Source organism: Diplotaxodon limnothrissa, linkage group LG12, assembly GCF_057381915.1.
Source record: "Diplotaxodon limnothrissa isolate DT_005_m linkage group LG12, D_limnothrissa_male_GT1.1, whole genome shotgun sequence".
Taxonomy (NCBI): Eukaryota; Metazoa; Chordata; class Actinopteri; order Cichliformes; family Cichlidae; genus Diplotaxodon; species Diplotaxodon limnothrissa.
The window spans coordinates 35,899,876-35,923,697 of record NC_140607.1 but is presented as its reverse complement, the minus strand read 5'-3'; the positions used below and the strand labels follow the sequence as shown (position 1 = coordinate 35,923,697).

At 39.5% G+C, this 23,822-nt stretch overlaps 1 protein-coding gene across 1 annotated transcript in view; it reads left to right on the top strand.

The window, feature by feature from the left end:
* fras1 (Fraser extracellular matrix complex subunit 1) overlaps positions 1-23,822 on the top strand; it is a 302,138-nt gene that overhangs the window by 106,445 nt on the left and 171,871 nt on the right. Inside the window, exons 6-11 of the mRNA XM_085367553.1 lie at positions 399-532; positions 1,320-1,403; positions 6,015-6,116; positions 7,412-7,603; positions 13,739-13,828; positions 18,048-18,195. Of these exons, the coding sequence (XP_085223679.1) occupies positions 399-532; positions 1,320-1,403; positions 6,015-6,116; positions 7,412-7,603; positions 13,739-13,828; positions 18,048-18,195 (750 nt within the window). The remainder of the gene's footprint in view (positions 1-398; positions 533-1,319; positions 1,404-6,014; positions 6,117-7,411; positions 7,604-13,738; positions 13,829-18,047; positions 18,196-23,822) is intronic.

Below are 23,822 nucleotides of genomic sequence, written 5' to 3'. Positions count from 1 at the left end.
TTTGCCCGATTCTGCTTTTGATTGAGGATTGGACCGATATCCAATCATAAATATCGGATTGGTGTATGTCAGACATGCAGTAGATTACTAGAGATGAACTCTTTATACGTATCGCACATATACTTGGATCAGACCAGATGTGTTGTGACAAACTCAGAGTTTATAGAGTGCACAGAGCAGCCAGATTGGAGCTGAAAGGTTAATCGAGACTGTAATGACGTCTTTGAGCTGCTATGATGCATCCCAGTGGTTAGCAGCTAATTTGCTACTACTTTCTTTCTTCTCTCCTGACCCTAAATCACTCTGTGTGCATGCAAACAATGCCTGAACTGTCAGCTCATTACCTGACACTATTTACTCATTTAGTTTTTATCTGTGTGTGTGTGTGTGTTTGTTAGAGTCTTGCTCTTGGCAGGGGATCGTTTACAGGGATGGAGAGGAGTGGAAGCCCAGCCTCTGTTCCAGATGTGTCTGCAGCAATGGAGAGGTCCAGTGTTCAGTAGCAGAGTGTCAGCAAGTGGCCTGCAAACCGGTAGGTTTACAGAAACACACAATTTTAAGAGGTTTTGATCTTTAATTTTCATGTGGGCAGTCACTGTTTTTTAATTCACTAAACCTACTTGCATTAAAAGAAGGATTTGGAAGGAGGTGTCTTGGATCCATCCTAGTCAGCTTTCCTCTGTTACCTCCTAAATCCCTCAGCTCACCACCTTTCTAGTCTAAAGCTAAGCGCAGAGACTCATTTTCGCTGCTTCTGTCGTATTTTTACTCTCGGTGACTAACAGCTCGTGGTCATGGCTGAGGAGAGGAACACTGACACCTTCACCTGTATTCTCATCACAACAGACCAGGCCTGCAAATACTGCATCAGTCACCTGCTCCACTCTGCCACCGCTCACAGAAAACTCCCCGAAATACACAACAAAAGTGGAATATTTATTTCAGCTATTCTTAGAAAAGAAACAAATTATATTGAAATGCTAAAGATAGAGGAGCCTGTTTTAAATTCCAGTATGCCTCTTGGGTTATAGACACCTCTTTTTTCTATTTTAGTGCTTTTTTTATTCCTTCACAGGTTAAATAAATATTCATGTGTTAAATGAAATGCAAGTAAGAAAGGTTTGAAGTTGTTGCAAGGTGGTTTGGCTTTGTGCTAAGGATGAAATTCATCTTATCAACCTCTTGGTAATTGTATTTGCTAAAATGTCAGGTGGGCTAACAGTACTGTCAAAGCTTATATGCCCTTTGTTGTGTGAAATACAGTGAAATAACGGTAATCTGAGAGGGTTTGTGCTTGTGTGTGTGCAATGTTTCCTCAGCATGAGAACTTGGTGATCCAGCCAGGAGAGTGCTGTCCCCAGTGTGTGTCCAACCCTTGTCTGTCAGCTGGAAAACAGTACCAGGTAGGCAGCCTGTGGGTGTTTGAACTGTGCTTGTACTGTGTATGCACCTGTTATTGTGCAGATTTGTGTGAATCCTGTGGTTTACAAAGCCTCTGTGTGTTGGAGGCAGCTGATAACGGCTCATAAATCTATACATTTGAAACCTGAAACATTGATTAGAATATCTGTGATGATAGTGAGAATATGATGCATGCAGTGAATATGTGAATGTCTCTATTGACATGAAAAGTCTGAGCCTTCGTCTCTCCTCCTCTTCCTCCTCCTCCTCCTTCTCCTCTCCTGCTGTGTTTGCAGTGCACATGCTCCCATCTCGCTCACTGCCAACTTTCTCTTTTGATCACAGAATGTCCCATTCTATCTAATGTGTGTTTGCGTTACCACACACACACACACACACACACACACACTCTCTCTCATTCATGTTGGCGTCATCTTGACGGATAAGAGAAGGAATTGTGATGCTTTGCCTCTGGTGTCGATTACCTAACTGAGTAGCTATACAGTCCATACATGAGTGCCTCCACATCGGCATGCACACACACATATTATTGTAAGTGTGTGTGTGTGTGTGTGTGTGTGTGTGTAAAACACATGTAGTATACATAAGAGAGAATTTCTAATTCTCACATTTAAAAATGGAAAGAATCCAATCTCACGATTTCCAGTGTCCATTTTTCATTTCTACACTTTATTTATAAGGGAGAGGGCAGCACAGTGGTGGCATGGTTAGAGGTGTTGGTGCTCACAGCAATCAGGCTCCTGGTTCAAACCCCAGCTGGGGGCCTTTCTGCGTGGCATGTGTGGGTTTCCTCCACTACTCCAGCTTCCAACAGTACAAAGACATGCATGCTAGGTTAATTAATAATTCTTAATTAGCCATAGATATGAGATTGTAGAAGTGGTAGATGTGGATATGTTTAAATGTGACTTGTACTCAAAGCACTCTGAGAGATCAGTAAATATTGAAAAGCACATTAAATAGAAGAAGGCTTTTTATTTTTCTATAGCGATATGATTATAAAACACCTACAGCGAGCCTTTTACTTGTTTACCTTGTGTAAAATGTGTTGGTTGGCTAATCCTGTGTTTGAATTATGTACTTAGACACTTTAACACCATCAGTGATGCAGCTGAAAGAAGCTAAAACCGTCTCACATTCATCTCATCCACTGTCTTAACGATAGAGAGCTGCGATACTGACAGCTTTCCAATAGACTCGTGTGTGTTCCAGTACAGAATAAAGTTCAAACACATTCATACAGCATTTAAAAATACTGTATATACTGTTCAGTGTTTCCTCTCAGTCACACTTCTTTCAGCCTGTTTTATGTGTTTAGCTCCTTGTGCTGTTCTTAATATTATAGTCTGATCCACTTTGTGAATTATGGCCTCCTCAGCTTGCATTTCCGTCTGTTCGCCATACTGTCATATAAACTTGTATCTACACTATAAACCCTGGGTTGGCCTGTCAAGGTCATAACCAATTTTATTAGATAACTTAAACTCAAAAGAGATGTCCTGAGTATGTTTAACCTGCTCTGTAGTACGAGCTAAACTTCACAAAGGCAAAAAGGATCAAAGGACACATTATAATGGGTTATAACAGGCATCGTTTTTGCTTTTACCCTCAAAATTGTAACACGATCATGGGATCTGTGGTGACTGTTAAAAGTCTCCATCGTTGGTGCAGAAATCCTCTAAATGTGAACGTGGATGAAGTTATAGGAAATGTAAATAAGTGTGTCTGCATGTATACAGCACAAGATTCCAGATATTTAAGACTTTATTAACATTGTGCATCCTAAAAGCTATTTATTGTGCTGTCCTTTAATCAGCCTGGTTGTTCAGAAGAGAGTGAAGTAGTCTGGACCTCTGTGATATAGATCATTATTATACACTTCGTAATACGCATGCATACGAAAGAGAGTTTCATGCAAGTTATGTTCAAAGAGCTCTACAGTGTGCCTCACAGGGTTTTGATGCCTTAAATAATGAAATAATTTGCATCCTCTGGGCTATAATCAATATTTAATTGAGCAGTTTAGGGTGGAGGAGGAAGGAAGTTGGAATTTAATCTGACATTTACAGAATTTGACCTTAAATTTAAACAGATAATACGTTTAGGATCTTAAACACATCAGACGTGGAACATCTGTGCGACATTTCCTTTGGTATCATGACAACGTAGCGCACAAGCAAATGTTTTCTCTGAAAGGGAGTCAGAACTTTATAAAGAAGGTACAAATTAAATGGATGCGTCTGAAACCCGTCATCGATCACTGCAGGAAGAGTTTGTGAAGGATACAGCTGACCAAGAAACATAATAATAACCAAATGACATAAGAGCTGTTTGTCCTTTTCTGTGTGTGTTTTGTGTGTTTGCGTTTTTGATTAACATTGACAACAATAACAATATTGTAGAAAAAGTGCAGCTTAACATGCTGCTGACTGTTTTAAATACCTGTTACAACAGACCAAGGAAGATCAAAGAACTATGATTTTAAATGATTGCGTTACTGCACCGGGAAAAAGCTAAAGTGATGTCATTGCAGTGCTCTGGTGGGAATCTTTAGCATTCATGTGGTGCCCACCTAAGTGTTGCAGATCAAGCACACCCTCCTCTAAGGCAGCGGTCCCCAACCTTTTTTGCACCATGGACCGGTTTAATGTCAGACATATTTTCACAGACTGGCCTTTTAAGGTGTCGCAGATAAATACAACAAAATAAAATGATACGACCAACACAAAAAACAGATATTTTGTAAATATAATAATAAACGCAAATTCACTGTGTACTTGTGTAACTTTATTAGCAGCGTCCTCCTGAAATGCACCAACAACACTGAGAGTAACATCCTCCTAACATCCTCAACCTCCGCCAGCAGGATAACACTCGTCCACACCTGAATGCTGAATGTAAAACACAGACGTAGCCACTGTGATGTCACCCACTTGTTTCTGCACTGGGCAACTTTTACTCCCAACATTTCTACACAAATATCTGTACTTTCTACTTCTTACACTTTTGTCATGGACCACAGTTCACGCAATCAAGTGGAGCCCAAAAGCAAACTCAGTACGCTTCAGTGCGAGCAAGTACAAGTTTTATTATTCAACAAAAGGTGACCCGGAACAACCACAGGAGGCGAGAGGCTAATCGCAGAACTGAAGGAAACCAGGAAAACAAAGGACACAGGGAAGCTGTAATCGGGACTGTGGGAGGCTGCAACAGAAAAGGGGAAACGGTTGTTAGTGTGCAGGGGAATGGAGTGACACAACAAGACCGGGCTAGAGCAATCTGGCTTACGATCAGAGCCGGACCGTGGGACTCGTGGGAGGTAAATCCGAGGAGGCAGAGACGAGGTCAGGTGGTACACTCTGAGAGCCAAGCAGGCAGCAGGACAGTCAGGTGGCAGACTGGACAGTAACCACTGAGGGGTGATCACTGACTGGCGTGGAGCAACCGTCTATGCAGGGTTAAATATTCCTCCTCGTAATCGCCTGGAATGGGATGCAGGTGTGATGGTGACGGCCCAACCTGAGGGTGTGGTCACCGGGGCATCCCAAACACTCCTCAGACACAGAGCCACGCACCATGACAGCTTTCACAGCAGGTGCACTGTGCACACTGTGTGACTGCAAACGTCAAGCCCATTTAAACGTTTTTGGTGCAGTTCATAAGTTGTGTTTGCGGTACAAGTGTCAAGCTAGTGCTACAAAGAGAGTAACCTGTAAACTTTCTTGCTTTTTTTTTTTTAGTTTGCAGTTATTTTCAAATTCAAGTTTCTATCAGCTCAACAAACATCAGCTGTTTCTGTGCAGTCTCTCACACGGTGTTTTGCTAGCTAAAAATACAGCAGCTGTATTTCTCAACGAGTAAAAACAGTGAGCGAGCCTGGACTTTCTCACTTTTAATTGAATAAAGAAGTTTAATCGGTACTTCAGCTTTTACCAGAATATTTTTTTAACACAAGTGCCTGTACACCTCTGGGTTTTTGAAGCCAGAGGTTGCTATGTTTGCGGCAGAGGGTTGAGTGTTAAGCTATTGCCTAAAGCTAGTATCTGGTGCAACCCACAGACACCGATAAATTCTATTTAGTGTGAAGTAACAGGCTAATAAATAAAAGTTCACTAACAAAAAATGCAGCACTGGCTTTTTGGATAATTGCACATAGCAGGCCATATTTCTTTGTCACAAAAATCCATTAAAAATGTTCCAAAAGGCAGCGACTGCACAAAGGTGACCTACACAATAAAAGTCCAGTTTGCTTTCAATAATATGCTTCATACATATTTCAAATACTTCATTAACTAACTGTTTCAATACTTCACATTTCCTGTGCAAGTTGTGTATTCAGTGTTTGAGCTCACTGCTGTTATAGTCTTCAAATTAAAGAGAATCATGTGGAAATCTGGTGGCTGGCTCCGTGTTTGTATGCTTTTCACACTGCAGAGACATCCCATTGTTGTTCTCAAAGAAAAGAAGGCGCTCACTGGTTTCAAATGAGCTGTGAGTTTCCTGCAAACAGCTTGTGATTCACTGTGTGTAAGCCTGAAAGTGTGTGTGGGTTTGGAGATGGTCTAAATGTGTATTTGTGTGTCTCTTGGCAGCACGGTGAGCAGTGGCAGAAGAACACCTGCACCACGTGCGTGTGTGACCGGGGTCAATCTAAATGCCACACTAAAACCTGCCCACCCATAACCTGCGACAAGGTGAGTAGTCTCATGCACACAAACGCACGCGCGCAATCGCTGACATTCGGTTTTATGCAGAAGTCGCCACACACTGACAGTATCATGCATCGCTAACTATCTCTGAACCTCAGATCTATTTTCTGGACACTTTACCCAACCCACCCCAGCGCTAAGCTAACCTTTTCATAACTAAGTCTTCAGATTATCAGTTTAACAGCCAGATTACCCAGAAAGTTAAACAGATTCACTCGAACATTTTTGCCAGAGGTGATGCTTGACACAACTTAGAAATAGATCCAGGAAGTATTTTTTACCAGTGCAACATGGGAAAATTTATCAAATGGAAAAAAAGAAGATGTGACGTTGATGCTGTCAAAGAAGAAAATACAAAACCCACAAGACCAAATACACACATGCACAAAAAAACCATTGAAAAAAGTCAGACTAACGCTCTAAAGCCGAAATGAGTTTAAATTCTTTAGGCACATAAAAAATATATCTTTGCTTTGAGCAATTTATAAACTAGCTGCAGGATTTAAACATTTATTCTACGTTGTAATGGAAGCCAGTGTAAACCTGCAGGTGTTTTTCTTAAGTAAGGGCTGCACGGTGCTGTGGTTAGGACTGTCACCTTGCTAACAAGGGATCGTTGGATGTGATTGGTCCAGGTCTTCTGGCTTCCTCCCACAATTCAAAGACATGCCTGTTAGGTTGGTGATTCTAAACAGGGCGTAGGTGTGAATGCAAGTGTCTGTTTCTGTGTGTTGGCCGTGCAATGGGACAGGCCTCGGGCTCCCTGCAAACACGTTTGTCAGGAAAACTACATTTCTGTAAATCACGTGTTGATAAAATTGCACATTATACGGTTCACAAATGTGTAATTTATTTATTTTTTTAAAGTATTTTCTTAATATGACTCGAAAACAGTTTGCATCCACTTTTCCTGATATTTCAAAGTCCTGCAGTTGATGGTTTTGTGAGATTGTGTGAGATTGTGTCAAAATAAACTACAGTAGCTGTCAGAGCTGAGACACAGAGTAAGCGTGACATCTGCAGTGTCAGGAAAAGCACACCTCTGTGCACTTTCAAATAAAGTTAGAAGAACGGTCTGGCGGCCCACTCCGCTTGGTGTCTTTCCCCTTAATGCAAAACACATACTCTCTCTTCCCTCGCTCCTCTTATCTCTCTCTGCTGAAACAGAGATGCACAAAACCAGCATTTTTATAAGCTCCTTGGATTTCCGTCGTCTTCTCCCGCTGCTCAGTTTGCATTCTTTCATCATCTGTAAATAACATTATCCTGCCTCCAAACAGGGGCAGACCAAAGTGAAGCGTGCCGGGCAGTGCTGTGATGAATGCGCTGCTGCTAAGGGAAGCTGCCAGTACCAGGGCGCAGTGCGTTACCATGGAGACATGTGGAACAGCACCGGCTGCGAGTTCTGTACCTGCAGCCGGGGTCAGGTCCTCTGTCAGAGGGCCGAGTGTGGACGTGTCGAATGCCCACAGGTGAGCCCGAAAGGGAAAAAAAAATGTTCGTTGAAGCCCAGAGGCAAAACTGGCCCGATTTTAAAAATCTGTGGATGCAAGGTTAAAATTCACAAACATTTCCTCAGGTCACAGCTTCTGTTTTAGGCTGGAAAACGGTCATCTCTTATTTTTTTAAATGAATTTCCACATAAGCAGGACAGCTGTAGGGGCGCTGAGACATCCCACTGCATCTCGGAAAAAAGTTTTGTTTATTTATGCATTTTTATTTAATTCAAAAGGGTAAACTTTTATATATACATATACACATTACTCAGGATGCTTTTATATATGATATATTTTATGGCTCATAGCTTATAAAATCAGAAACTGAGTATCTCAAATTATTTTGAGGTTGATTAGATTTTTATTCAGATAGTATAAATGGCACGCATCTCTTTATCTAGTTCAGTACACACAACCAAAATCACGGGGAAGACTGCCGACATCATAGTTGTCTAGGTGATGATCGTCCTCCTACCATCCATCCTGTGATCACATCCCTAATCTCTGTGTTGAGACGACGGGCTGAGCAAAAAGAGAACTGGGCTGCTGCTTGGAGAGCCAAAGTCCTCTTTTTTTTAGATGAAACTAAATTTTGCATTTCTTATGTAAATCAGGTTCCTAGAGTCTGTTGATGACCTCTAAACCATAATAGGCCTTAACCTCCTAATACCCAAACTCTTTCATGGCATGCATTTTTAATTTCTCTTTGATATTTGGGCTGATTGGGACCTGATGAATGCAAAAACAAAGAATTACCAGATTTTTAAAAATTTTTTTTGGAGATCCACATGTGAGGACATTCACTTTAAATTTCGATATAACAGTGGCAGTATAATGTCGTCATAAGTGGATTTCAGGCCCATGTAGAGCAAAATTCAGTATTTTGGTCTAGACGACCCAAAATGTGGTGTCCACATATGTGGACGTAAGGTCCTAGGTGGTTAAAATAAATCACTTAACATGTGTGTATGTAAGATCTAAGGAAAAAGCAATTCATAGTATTTCAGTCTTTTGACATGATTGGCTACACTGTAAGAAATTTCGCAGTCAGCTGAGACTGAAGAAGTCACTTGGATGAGTGACGAAACGTTTCTCCCACAAAACGCTGCGTCCAGATGAACAGAATCAACTTTTGGAGATTTACTTACCTGGATGATTGAAAATGCATCAAGAAACTTTCACTGTTAAGTTACAGTAAAGCTCTGTAATCTTTGCTGTTATACTGACTATTTGGTTAATGTCATGCTGTCACCAGTAGTTTATTAATATAAAGTTTAACCGTATGTCTTCGCTCATGTTCCCTGAATTCCGTTTTATTTATTTCTTGAGCTTTGTTACAATTTTCCTCCTCCTTGCACCACACGCTTGCGGGAATATGACTCAGCCTTGGTGGCCATTCATAAGGTTACATTTCATAATATTAATAATCATATAATCTTAATAGCAACATGCCCTCACTGACACACCTTCCTGGATTTGTTTAACATTGTGCCAGTTTTACTGGAAGCACATGGTTAGACTGATGTCGGGTGAAACCAGTAAACCATTAAGCTGTTTTTATAAACATTGGTACAATGAACAGTTTAGCTAATTGAACCAATTCTAAAAACATCTCCCAACATAAAGGGTTCAAATTTATGAACCCGCTAATTTGCAAAACAGACAAACATCCTGTGATGAGAAGTTAGCGCTGTTTGCAGTTTGTAAATGGAACATTTGAATTGTGATTGAAAACAAAGCACCATTAGTCTAATGTGTTGTATTTTAAATATGCTTTTGTCATTCAGATTTGGTCACCAGCGTGTTGGTTCAAAAATGAGCTCTTTCCTCACAGCTGTTGTGTCCAACAGATCTGCATGTATAAAGCTTTTGGAGACAATTGTGTCTTTTTCCCTTCAACAACCTGAATGATACACAGGCTTGAAGGCTTAAAATGAACATGTCACTCTGGCTGTGTTGCTTTTCTTTACATAATTACCCCTAATGTTCCTGCTAATGGGTAATACCTGTGTTCGATGTTTGTATAATTTTATTCTTGTGTTTTTATGATCTCAGTTTTGAGTTTGCAGCATCGTTACTGGTCTCAGGATTCCTTTATGATCATATAAAACTATGCTTTTCCTGCAGACCCCCCCCTGCTTAACCTTTCCTCAAGGCTTACCCTTGCTGTCAAACCCTTGGCCTATTGATGCAACCTGTCAGCACCCTGAAATCCCATTTCCTTTCTTTTAAATAGGCTACTTAAAAGTTAATGGAAGATGTCACTGTTACTTTGTTCAGTTTCCTGTATTTGCCACAGTGAAATTTACCAGTTTAAACGTACACTTTGGTGGAATGGGAGGAAGGGCGATCATTTGAGGTTATGAGGTTGGCTGATTCCATCACAGGTGATTCACTCAGTTGAGATGAAGTAAATTGAAAGAAAAGATGAAACTAATGGTCTGTGAAAGAAACTTGGCCCTAGAGCTTGTCACTAGATGAAAAATATGACTTGTGCTCAGCTACACTAAACCTACCCCAGGCTGAACCCCTCTGCTAAATGCATAGCATCTCTTAAGACAGTAATACAGTGTCAGTGTTAAATATGGAGTATCTACTGGTTCTTAAAAGGTATTAAAATCGCTAAAATGCACTTTTACCAATACGTTAAGTAATAAGTTTTGGGTGTTTGTGGCTTTGTTCCGATATCTACCTCTTCACAACATGTGTTGAAATATTCTTGAGCAGTATACTAAGCACCAGATTCCCTCCCGATGCACCTGTGGGTGTGCAACAGCATGCGTTGTACATAAAGCACTAAATGCAGGAATTAAAAAGTGCTGTGTCAATGTGGCTTGTAGTGAAGTAAACTGAGAAAGTGCTACATAAATGCCAGACCATTTAAAACGTATCAAATGTCTTAAAATCTGTTTAAATGTTTTAGTTACATCTCCATCAAAAGCAGAAGTTGAGAGCTCTCAGCTTTGAGTCAGGCGATTTCGTCTTATTTCAACTTGTATGTTTGATTTAAAATCCACTGCAGTGGTGTACAGAGGCACAATTATAACAACTGTGTCACTGTCTAAACCAGGGGTAGGCAACTCCAGACCTCGAGGGCCGGTGTCCTACAGGTTTTAGATATCACCATGTGTCAACACACCTGAATCAAATGATTAGTTCATTACCAGGCCTCTGGAGAACTTCAAGACATGTTGGGGAGGTAATTTAGCCATTTGAATCAGCTGTGATGGATCAAGGACACATCTAAAACCTGCAGGACACCGACACTCGAGGCCTAGTGTTGCCTATCCTTGGTCTAAACACTTATGTTGCTGACTGTAGGTCGAGGTTGAGTATTTGGCAGCTTAACAGCTACAGCTAATGTTGTAGAAAACACACATTAGAATTGACAGTCATATTAAAAATACACATCAATCATATAAATATATCCCTGTTACATTGTACATACAGACCACGCAAAGAAGTGTATTTTTGCCCATCCTGGTAGTTTCTACTACATGATGGACTCAGACAAGTTTACAGTGCAGTGATGAAAACCCTGAACATGATGATGAAAAAGAAGGTCCTACTAGTTAGCATCCTCATTAGTTTATGGAAATACAAAGATGCTAAATTTGATCCAAAATCATTTGGGAATGATCTAAGTTTAAGTTATAGTGATTTCCTCTTTTATTCAAAATGTATCTGTTAATGCAAACCATGTAAACCGCAGCATGATGTCCTTTTGGATGAACAGTTTGGACCGTGTCCTTAAACTCACTGTAAAAATGACATTTTTACATTATTGAACTGATGCCAGTGTTTTGAAATATAAATATTAATAAATACATATTTTTCTTTTTGATATGTGTTTCCATCAGATGGGTTTGGTCTAGGACAGGGGTGTCCAACTCCAGTCCTCGAGAGCTACTGTCCTGCAGCTTTTAGATGCATCCCTACTCCAACACAGCTGAATCAAATGGTTGGATTACCTCTTCAGCATGCCCTTAAGGTTGGGAAAGGCCTGATAACAAGCCATTCATTTGATTCAGGTGTGTCGGAACAAGGATGTGTCTAAAACCTGCAGGACAGTAGCTCTCGAGGACTGGAGTTGGACGCCCCTGGTCTAGAACGTCATGTAAAGTGTTATTAAAAGGATCTTTAAAAGTCAGAGTGCAACAGCTGAAGCAATAATAGCCTTCATGTTAAGTCATCAAAGGTCAGACTTGGCAGGAATGTAGGTGAGTGTGTTTGAACAAAACAGCCTAGAGGATTTGTTAAAGTTATTAGCCGGTGTTCCCATAGTTGCTTCAGTCCCCCTGCTTTAGGCTCCACGCCATGTTGACTCAACACGTCATCCAGTTTTACATCAAGCAGATTTAATAATATTGCTTTAATATCCCCGACCACGACCAAATAAGCCCTCATTAATCATGCTGTATGGCGATAATTACAGCTGCTAAGTGTCGTTAGCTCTAAGTAGCATAACTGGCATTTTTCCAACTTTGAACTCAACAAGGTCACCGTGCAGAGAAGACAGAGCCAATTTCCACTGTGTGTTTGTGTGTGCACGTGAGTGTGTGTGCACAAAACAATTAAGACAAGGTTATGGGTTTAATGATGTGTAGGTCAGGAGGCGGCGAAAGGCACTGGGGTACAGTTATACAGGCAGTTTATGATTCCTGCACTAATAATGTACCTACTGTAATGGTACTGAAAGGACTTCTAGTCTTAGAAAACTACAGTATTGGGATACTACTACTGTGACATGCATCTTTTATTTCCAAGTTTCATCTTTTCTTAAAGTTGAAATGCGTATGGGTGTAGGAGGAGCCATTAAAATCAATAACACATGGGAGAAATTGGTAAGTTTCAGAAGCAGTTTCCGTCTCTAGATGCCAGATTTTGATGATATCTGCAATAGAGATGACTTCCATGACTTGAATATAATGGAACTAAATGGTGTGTAGTGCTCAAAGTGCCAAAAATAACCACAGGAGCAGCGCCTCCCTCATGACCCAGGTAATCATAGTAATGCATGAGTCTTGTTGGGAAGAGGTTAATGGAGAACTTGCTTTTTCCCTAGAAAACTGCACCCAATAAACTCATCACTGAGCAGAAGGAAGCATGCAGCTGTCTGGAGCTGAGATATCTTCATAAACACAAGTGCAGTTTCAACAATATCTCAGTTTTTCCACATTCAGTCCATCTACGTCAATAAATGCATAAAAGACAGTAATTTGTGCGCAGTCAGTAAAAATAACGTAACCGTCTTACTTTAATGTGATGCATGATATCATGGGCAGTTTTCTTTGTCTGCAGGCTGCAAAACTGTCAAATATTTAATGATTTCCACTACTCTCATGACTTGATCCATTCAACAATATGCTCGCCTTCTCTGCAGAGCCATCCAGGAGAAGCTGAGTAACTGTCGCTCTTAGTTTAGCTTATTTTAGAGCAACATCCACCACTTACAGGAATCAAGTAGCTACAGTACCCGACAGCTAACCTAACATCTCAAGAGGATGGAGCAATACTTTCATTTGGTCATGCTGTCACAAACACGAGTGGATTTCCAATTTCTTGTCCTCAGTGAGCAGAGGAAACTTGGTGGGTGGAGTTTGGTGCAGAGAAAATAGTTCCTAGTGTTTGTAATTTTTTTGAGGAAAAAGTTAAATTATTAATAAGTAGCAACCAGCAATCAAATTATAGCTGAATAACCATCACGTTATGCTGTTTAGATGACTCAGGAGTTTTGATTGACTCATCTTGGCTTGTTTTTCTATGTGAAGATTAACAGCAAATACTTTGGTTTGCTCTTTTCCTTTATCTTTTCTGTTCCCTCCCTTTGTCTGCCTCTTCTTCCAGTCTTTTTTTAATTAATTTACTTTCTTTTGTCTACTGCTCTCTTCCTCCTTCTTTCCAACCATACTCCCTTCTCCCTCCTACCCCTTCCTTCGTTGTTCTTGTCCTGTTTCCTTCTTTTTCTGTTTCTTTTCCACGTTACTCCTTTATTCTCCTTCATCATTTCCAAAATAGCTTTCTCTTGTGCTGTACTCTTTTCTTTTAGCTGCCGTCTGTAACTTCACGAGGAGAATTTTATAAAAATGTACATTTTCTTTGTTTTTTCAGGGATCTGAGCTCGTTAACCTGCCGGGGAAATGCTGCCCCGAGTGTTCGTCTGCGAAACCTTCCTGTGTGCACAAGGGAAAATCCTACAAGGTACTTCTATCACAAGTGTAGATTTTACTTTGAGCTTGTTTGCTTATAAACAAAATTGCAAAATCGGGCAAAGAATTCCTACTGTGTGGGAGAGACGAAGACTCCACAGGGCTTCTTTCCCTTTACATAAGAAAAAAAGAAGCTAAGTGGCATGAAGTCTCTCTGCAGAGGAGGCTGTTACGAAAACAAACACATCGCTATTAAGCTACACAAACACAAACTCGAAACACTGGAAATTACAGTTGCATTCAGACGGAACATGTGTGTTTTTTTTGGACAGAGCTGTGAAATTAATCAGGGCTTTTTAGGTCACAATCTTTTGTTTGTGTTCTTTTAGAGGCTCTTCAGCTTCATTATTCATAGGTTAGACCTGGAAAACCACAATGCAAAGCTTTAATTGTTTCACATTGATGGGGACGATGCTAATGTAGCGCTGCAGGATGGTGAACGACGCTGTGGCTCAGAGCGAGTGTCGGGAGAACTATTATCCTTTTGAATAGATTGTTCTTTGTTCCCATGAGGAATTAATCTTACCACGAGTAAATAAAAACAGATAGATACTGCATACTTATTACGCGCCTACACACATTTATACACGGTTGTATCAGCTTTGGAGTTTTCCTGTGATGGGAGAGAGTCACCGAAAGGTTAAAGCTGCAGGTTTGTGACGGGATGATTACTGGTTTGAATTCACGAGTGACTTGGAAAATAACAGCTCGGGACGTTAATGAGTTAGAATAATGAACTGTGTTTACCCAACACTTATCTTCTGGTTGATTTAAAGGCACATTAACAGACTATTTACAGGGAAACTGAAAGAAATGAAACAGTTTTCAGGTGTTTATTTGAAGCTGTGATTGGTCTAAATGGGAACATTTTATTACAACCTTAAGTATAATAAATAAAAAGAGGTTTGCAACCTGCCCTGCATAAAAGAATATCTCAGATATGAATATAAAGTGTCCTGTTGAGCCAAGGTTCTCTCTCTCAGCCCAGCTCAGATTTATACTGTGCGTGTGGGGGGCTTATGCTAATTGACCAAATCATTTTTAACTTATGAAGTTTTAAAGATGGATTAAATACAAGTGAGAGAAGAGTGTGCAGAAATCAGCTGGCACCATAACATTTTTAGATTTCTCGTCATGCACAGATCGATCAAGCTGAATAAAAAAAGTTTTTGCTTTTATTCTTGATGCTAAGCCAAGCTGTTCACATCATTTGTCACACAGGTAGTTATTTTCTCACCTCTGCAAAGAAAGCTGATTGGGATTAAATAGCATAGATTCACTTCCGTTGAATTGAATTGAATTTTATTTATATATCACAGAATAAAGCAACATTTGCCTCAAGGTGCTTTATATTGTAAGATAAAGACCTTACAGTAAGATGAAGAGAACAGAGAAAACCTCAACAATAATATGACCCCATATGTGAGCATACGAGTGCTTTGGCGACAGTGGGAAGGAAAAACTCCCTTCAACAGGAAGAAACCTCCAGCAGAGCCAGGCTCAGGGAGGGGAGGCCGTCTGTTGGGACCAGTAGGGGTGAGAGGAGGAAGACAAAGACATGCTGTGGAAGAGAGACAAAGATTAATAATTACAAATGTCACTTAAACAACAAACTTATTAAGCTTGGATTGATTTTGTACTTATAACTGTGCTCATACGTACGATCACGCAAACAAAAAGTTTTCTAAGGACTCCATGAAATGGAAAAACTGATGAAACTTGTGGTTTCCATCCATAAGAGGGTAGGTAGCTGCTACATGCTGCTAATCAATTATGCTTCACATCGGCACATGTGAACACCTCTGCAAAAGCTGATGTTTTGGCAGTGTGCTCGTCTGGAGCAATCAGGTGTGTTAACACAACAGCAGAATCTTCCCAGGAGTGGATGTCTCAGACTTTCACTCAAAGGTCTGGATGTGCAATGCTGAGAGAAGCTGCAAAAGCAGCATTAATAATAGAATCTGCAGCATTAATATTGTATTCAGAGGTTTGAACAGTGTGTGTGTTTTAGAAAGACTAAGTGGCAGGCTGACAGGAACTTGCAGAGAGTTTGTAGAAGTGAAAGTTATTTTGAGCAGCAGGCTAAGACGAGGCTTTAACAATGTAACAGATAGCTTTAAGATGGCCTTAAGATGTTTATGATGATGATAACTTTGTATTTCAGGTGCAGTTATAACTATTTTATACATATTGCATATCTGTGCTTATTTGAGTTGATGTTCAGGTTCATTAATGGTCTAAAGCTTCACCTAGTGAGAGTGTCTAGATGATCCATGCTGAGGGAAAACTAGAACATAGAAGGAATTGCAGTACATGCTTACACAACAGTTCATTTTAATATCTTTTATATGTTCATATTCTTGTATTAAGCTTTTAGTAGGGGTTCTTGATTAAAACATTTATTTAGTAGAAGACATACATATAGTCTCAGTGAGCCTCTGGTCTGGTAAAAGGTCAGAAGTGCAACAGGTGAATTGAGAAAGAGCATTTGAGGACGAGACACAGACAGTTAGTAGGTGAAGAGGTGACACAGAGAGCATGTGAGGTCGTGACACACACACACACACATGAGTTAGATTTATTTAGAGGAGAGAGAGATTAGTCATGTCTCGGTAAAAGAGGAACCGTCCTTGTCTTCTCGGCAAGAAAGAGGAACTGAAAGGTTGACCGGAGGAATCGGCCATGAAAATAGAAGATGATCTTCTGGGTTAAAAGTCATTGTGGTGTTGATCTGATCTATGTATAAAATGTATCTGTGACGCATGAAGGGGCGTCAGTAAATCAAACCCTGATGCTATAAAATATCTGTTTATGCTTTGATTAAGTCGAAGATCACTTGCTGTCTGCGTACAGAGTGTTCTTCCCACACGTGTGTAGTCATTAAAATCATTGTTTGACCAAGATCCTCTGGACCAATGGTGGTTTGTACTCTCCTTCCTCAATTTTTGAACCTTAACACATGTTAAATATTAAAGTGCAATTAGAAAAACAAGTGTAGCTTTTTTGGATGAGTTGCCCCGAGAAAGCCTCGGCTCTCCAAAAAGAACATGGCAGCGTGACTTCAGTTCGCTAAATTGCATCCAAACAGACAACAAGACTTCTGGAAAAATAGTCATAACACACAGCGCCATGTTTGGTAAACCCCAAACGCAGCAAATCAGGGCAAACACCTCATACCAGCTGTCAGCACAGTGGTGGAGAGGTGATGATTTGGGCTTGTTTTGCAGCTGAAGGATGTGTGCACTTTGCAATCATTGATTCAAATATGAACTCCTCTGTATACCAAAGTTTTCTAGAGTCCAGCGTGAGGCCATTTGGCTTTGCCAAAAATGGGTCATGCAACAGAACAATGATTCAAAGCACAGCCACAAACCTACAACAGCAACCTACAACTAAGAAAAAGAATCAGCCAAGTTAAGGTCTGGACCTCGACCTTGATTGAAAGGCTGTTATGGGACCTTAAAAGAGCTGTGCTTAAATGAATGGCCACAAACATCAATGAACTGAAGTAGTTGTATAAAAAGGAGTGGATCAGAACTTAAAAACGATGTGAGAGACTGATAAAATCAAGGTTTATCAGTCTCTTACATCGTCAAGCTAAAGACAAGCTTTGGATCATCTCGTTCTTCAGAGGACTGAAGTCTAAAACTCTTCAAGGAAAAAAACCTATTATCTGCAAATGAGGAAAACTCGCTCTTACACCTGTAGAATTTCTTAAATAACGGTAGTGCTGGTGTCAGAGCCAGGTGACGGCACACGTTAGTTTTTAAAGCGATCTGCTTGGTTCCCTGTGTGGACAGTAGAAAGTTTGAAAAGTCTTCACAGGTTCTTGAAAAATGTTTCAGTTTTCCATGTGAGGCTCTTTTCCCTTTGTGACTGACATTCCTGCTGTCGCCTGTTCGAATATCTCCCCTTAGTGGGCCTCAGTCAGTTCACTCTTTCTGTTTCAAAAAACATATGAGAGTCGTGACTGTCAGCCTTCTTTTAAAACGGACACATGCAGCTCATTAGCATTCAGACCACGGCCTTCTCTGTGTGGCATCCTTTTTAATCGTTAATCAGCTTCTTCAAAGTCAAAATCCTTTTCTTTTCAGTATTTTCCACATTCTGTCCGTCCTCTATAAAAGCCTTTATCGCAGTCACACTTTAAGCATAATGAGAACATTAACCTCCCATTTACAGCTGCAAATACTATGTCCTCTCTTTTATAGAACCTTGCTCGATGGAGTGATGGCAGTTGTCGTGAGTGTGAATGCCACGATGCCCAGGTGACTTGTTATCTGAGATCCTGCCGTACTTGCCCTCTGGGCACCCTGGCTGTCATTCAGGACGGCCAATGTTGCCCCGAGTGTCACCAAGGTATGTATGCAGGAAAAGTGACACACACACACGCATGTCGGGTATTCATATCTTGTGGGGACATCTTTTTGACATACTGCTTTCCCTAGCCACTTACCCTAACCATCAAAAACAAATGCCTAAACCTAACCATAACCCAATTGTAAAACTACCCGTTTCATACATTCACCAGAATCATTTTGACAATGGAGACGACCATAACCATTAAAATGTCCGAGAGTACTCACTAAAAACGTATAAAAGTTTAAAGTAAAGTTTAAAACAGTTTTTAAAGTATAAACGTCCTACCTGGCATATTGAAATGTTTGAAGGTACACTGGATTTCTTATCTTTGCCTGCCTAAAGTCGAAGAAACTGTTTTTTGTGGATTTTCTTTGATTGACTTTTTCCCCTTGTATGTTTGATTTTTGTTTGTGAAAAATCAGGAGTCATGAATGAAAACCTGAGTTTCTGATTCTGTGAAACATCTCTGCCCCCTCCAGAACGTTTCCTGAGCAGAGCTCTTTATCTTTTTCTCCCCTCGTTATCAAACGCCACGTCTGTACTGCTCAGGTGTAAATGTGTTTGTCAGTTCATTCATCCTGAAAGTATGTAATCAAAATCGTGTTCCCTGTAAACGAGACGCTGTTTGGCTAAAAAGTGAAATCATGCAACATCGTTTTTGTTTTTCCTTTGTGATGAATGTGCTGTAAGGCGATCTGCTCCGTGTGTGTCAGCATGTCATCAGCTACACACTGAGAGTGTAACAAAAAGTCTTTCCTCACTCTGTCACTGCCAAATTCTCATTCATGTCGGCATATTAATATTGATGTTAATGTGTGCATTAATCTAATGTTGTTCAACAACATTGGTGGTGATGTGAGTTGAATTTCTGGGTCCTTTTTGTTCTTTGCTGTAGGTGCTTTAATTTTTTATCGTATTGCCTCCTGGTTGCACTCTTTCTCCTTGGCAGAAAATAAATCTATTTAACAATTAATGATGAGAAAAAACTTTTACTGGCAAGAAAATGAGAGGATGAGTCAATAGCAGTGAGTTTGGCCCGAACAGGTGCAAATAAAAACTTATTCCAAGTGGAAATACCACAAATTAAGAAATAAAAATTCTTCCAGTGACATTGAATTATGGCTTCTAGCTGATTTCCTCCTGTAAACCACATCAAAGCTCTTATGTTTCACCGCCCTCCTTGAAAGAGGCGGCTCCATCTGTCTTAATGACTGAAAATGGGTATATTCACAGCCAGCAATTATAACCATTTTCTCATATAAATAAATAACCTAACAGGCAATTAAACACAGGGACCACATTGTTTAAGTTCAGGCAGACTTGTAATTCAGGTTGGCTGCGTGAGTGACTAATTACAGGTGGGAAACAGAGGCATTTTTCATTGCGCCATTCAAAGGTTCAGTTTGATACAACAATAGTTGAAGCTGTTTAATTCACATTTATTGTCTCCGTGTTTTACGTCCCTCGGCAGTCTTCATGCTCTCTCAGTTTTTACTGTATTTCTACCCAGCAGAATATTCAAATGTCTCAAATCTAAAGTATGCATATTCTCAGACAAACAGTCTAATTAGTCCACAACACGGAAAACAACATGGGAAATGTGTAAAATGTAATATCCTGGAGTAGCCGATTGTTTTATTAATCTGAGTACCCAGTGCGCCCAGTAGGGAAAAAAAGATCTGCACTAAATGATTTAATTTATGCAGTAAATTCACAAAAAACCACACTCATTAATCATATTCACAAGCGTGTATGCTGGTGTCGACCAATTCAAACAATAGACTGAGAATATTCTAAAAATAAATACATTATTCTATTCAGTTCTGTTGTTTTTGTTCACGCTGCTTTTTCCTAATCAGCATTTCAGCAAATCCAGTCACTCCTTCACTCTCATGAACCGTTTACCTGCATCCAACCAAAACTTGCCCACATTTAGCAGAATTAGGACTATGAACAAACATCTTGTCCCTTCATTTGATTTGACTTGATTTCATGACAGTTTCGTCATAACCACGTGTTAGTAAACAACAAGCCTTTAAAACAGGGGTGTCAAACATAAGGCCCAGGGGCCAGAATTTGCCTGCCAAATCCCCCAGTCTGGCCCAATCTGAAGGAGAGCATAGAATTTGGACTTTAACTGTATTTTAACAGCATTTACTTCTGGTAAAGACCTCCGCCATTTCCATTCATATCACACTAAAGTAATTATGTAGTAGACAAATAAAAATAATTTCATGAAAACAATTTTATTATTTCTGTCATTACTGGAGAATTGCATGCAATAGTATGCCCATGATGGTCCGTAACAGATATATTCATGTCTGAATAGAAACTGATTTAAACAAGGTTAGCTCACTAAATTAACATGCCGATGTGATAAATTCACATGTCACGTGTTCGGTTATTAACCCTGGCTCCTTTTTCCTCCCTGCCAGTGATCTGAACATCCCAAATGAGTTCGGTTTGTGGCTAAAAATAGAAAAGGGGGAAAAAAGATCACAACCTCATTTTCTTTCATTCGCTCTCATTTTTTGCTGGAACTGTAAATCATCCTTTAAGCCTATTAATCATGGCTGTACACCGGCCCAGAGGTCCGTAGCCTCTTTTCTGATTGGGCAGTTCATACCTGAGGGGCATAACCAGAAGTCGTGCAGTGTTCAGGTCTCATGGGGAAAGATGTCAGCTTCTTATTTTGCTTTGATCTGACCCAGATGAGTTATTTGAAATTGATGAAATACGTTTCAAAGTTTCATACTTAGCAGTAAAATCTATTTTCCTAACTTTCGAATATGATGCCATAGGTGTGTTAACCTGTGTGGGGCTGCATACAGGTTAATACACGGCAAGGACGCCGTGATAGTTTTGAGATAAAAATCTCCTTTGTGACTCCTTCAGTGAGGAGCCTGCAGCCTAACTGTTCGTCTCAGCTTGGACACATTAATAATTGTATTATAATCTCATGCATTTATAATGTTTGTAATAATATACGAAAATGTGAGACACTGTTAGAGTCACACATTACGTTCGGTCCCATTCATTTTGTCACCGCGAAATAGGATCAGTCCTAAGTGAGCGTTTCCTTAACTTAATATTTTAATTAAATATTTTAAAATATGTTTCGAGCCGTTTCTAAGCATGTGAAGATAATATAAACTAATTAGATAACTCTGTTTCCTGTACTCCTACAGTAAATCTCACACTGTAACAAATTTCATTGTTAAATTGGGGTTACCAGATAACATTAGCCTGTTATTTTATGGCTCACTTGGTGTTTTATTGCCTAACATTGACAGAGTAATGATACAGCCTAAACATGAACAGTTCTTTTTCTTAAAACTGTGTATCCACCTGAGCCTCAGTCATGGCCCATTACTGTTGTGAGGTGGAGTGTAAAGCAGGACCAAAATGCAGGACACAAAGGCAGTCAGTGTTAGACAAAAGCAAGATATTTATTGGCTGTTTGCAAAGCCAGTGAGTCAGTACACAAAACAACAATCCAAAAAGTTAACGGGGAATTACAGAAAACAGGAAGCAGAGAGCATAGACAAACAATTTGACAAGGAAAAAGAGGGAGACTGAACCGTTTGTACACCGCGGGCCGGCTGGGAAAGGAAATAAACAAAAGACAAAAACTAAACATGGAGACAAGAAGACTCAGTCATCAAAGAAACAGAATCAGAGGGAACAGACAGGGTAACACTGAGGGAACCAAACACACAAGACATAACAAACACTAGCACTCGAACTGTGAACTATCAAAACTCAAACAATCCAATAAAGCTAAAGCTCAACCTACTTAAACAATACTGAAAACACAGGATCACGAAACAACGTCTTTTACCCAAAAAAACGTGACGTAAAAACAGAAATCAAAGACTCAACAATGTCACAAGAAATCAAACTGACGTTTAAAACAATAAAGAAATCATGAACCAGATTCAAACATGGTACATGAAGTCATTTCAGTTTAACATAGTTTGGATCATTGATGTGCTGCTCAGGGTTTAGAGCTGTTGCTAATTTCCAACCCTTGTCCCTTGTTGTGCTTTTACAAGATTCACCAAATATCAGTAACAGAATTAAAACCAATAAAACAATTAAATCAGGAATCCAAACACAAAAATCAAAACTTCAAACCCTAGAATAACAGTGAAAAACAGACATACTGTACATATTCACCAAGAATCCAAAAACCTAAATACAGACAAAAAATCCTGAAACAGTTTCCAGATAAACCTCAGCACAGCTGTGTGGAAGCAACACTGATAAATTACTAATCATGTTTTTGTGTTTGCCAAAGAAAAATAAATAATGTAATCAATCAAAAAATATATATATATATCAGATACAGGTGGGAATCACCATACATCCCACGATACGATATTATCACAATACTGAACGCACGATACGATATTATTGCAATTTTTTAAAAATATTTTGCGATATTCAGATTCTGTACATAAAGTTAAACTTTATCAATATTCATTTTATCTAATAACAAAGTCTCACACTCAGTCTTTCTCTCATTTCAGTCAGTTTTATTGTTGACAAACTGAACAGTTTGTATTACAGTCTAGTCCAACTTAACTGAATGCAACCATCTGGTACAATTATAGCTATTCTAAACTATGCAATTTGTGAAAACTATGCAGCCCATTCAGCAACTGAAGAATTTGAAAGTAAATTAAAACAAAATATAATTTTACATTAAATAAAAAAGTTTTAAACTTAATTAAAATAAAACATGTTTATTGCTGCCAAATAAAGAGTTAAACACATTTGGACTTGAAGGAATGTCAGGATTCTTGCTCAGAAAAAGGAGCTGATCAACATGCTCTGAAGTCGGAGCATGTTTCAGTCCACAAAAACGTTTTTGTAACAAAATATCGATTTCTGCTGTCCCTGTATCGATACATTATTAGCAAACAAAATATCACGATACTACACAGTATCGATTTTTCCCCCCACCCCTAATATCAGAAAGCATTTACAGTATGTAACCTTATATTATTGTTTGAAAAACTCTCCCAAGGCCTACTGTGACGTGACTCCTTACAGGGGCTGAGATGATTAATAACTGCATGGATGCTACATAAATAAGCACACCATTAAAAGAGCTGTTTACCCCAAAATAAAATGTTTTATTTTCTTCTGGTGCTATCAAGCCGTTTAAGTTATTTTGGTGCGAGTTGCAAAGTTTTGGAGATATCAGCTGTACAGATTCAAAAAAAAAAAAATCAACTTAAGTGTCTCTTCAGAAATCTTGACCCATTTACTTAAAAAGAAAAATATAAACGTTGTTTTGAGCAGTTTCACCTAAAATCTATTTTCTTTCTACTAAACAAGTACTTTTTAAACCTCTTAATCACCACCTTATCATTGCTTAATCGGTTTTGATTATCAAAATTAGGAACGGTTGAATTAATCTGATGCCATTTGGAGCTTTATTGTCTTAAATAAAGAGTCTTATGATTGAAAGTTGGCAGAGTTAGGTGGATTACAGTGAGGCACTGCCTTTTTAGTGTGTGTCAGGGTGTGAAATGACTAAAACTCATCAGCCAAATGTCTGTAATGTTGGCAAGTTGGCTTATTTTCCAGGCTATGGCACATGACCAGCCTCAGGT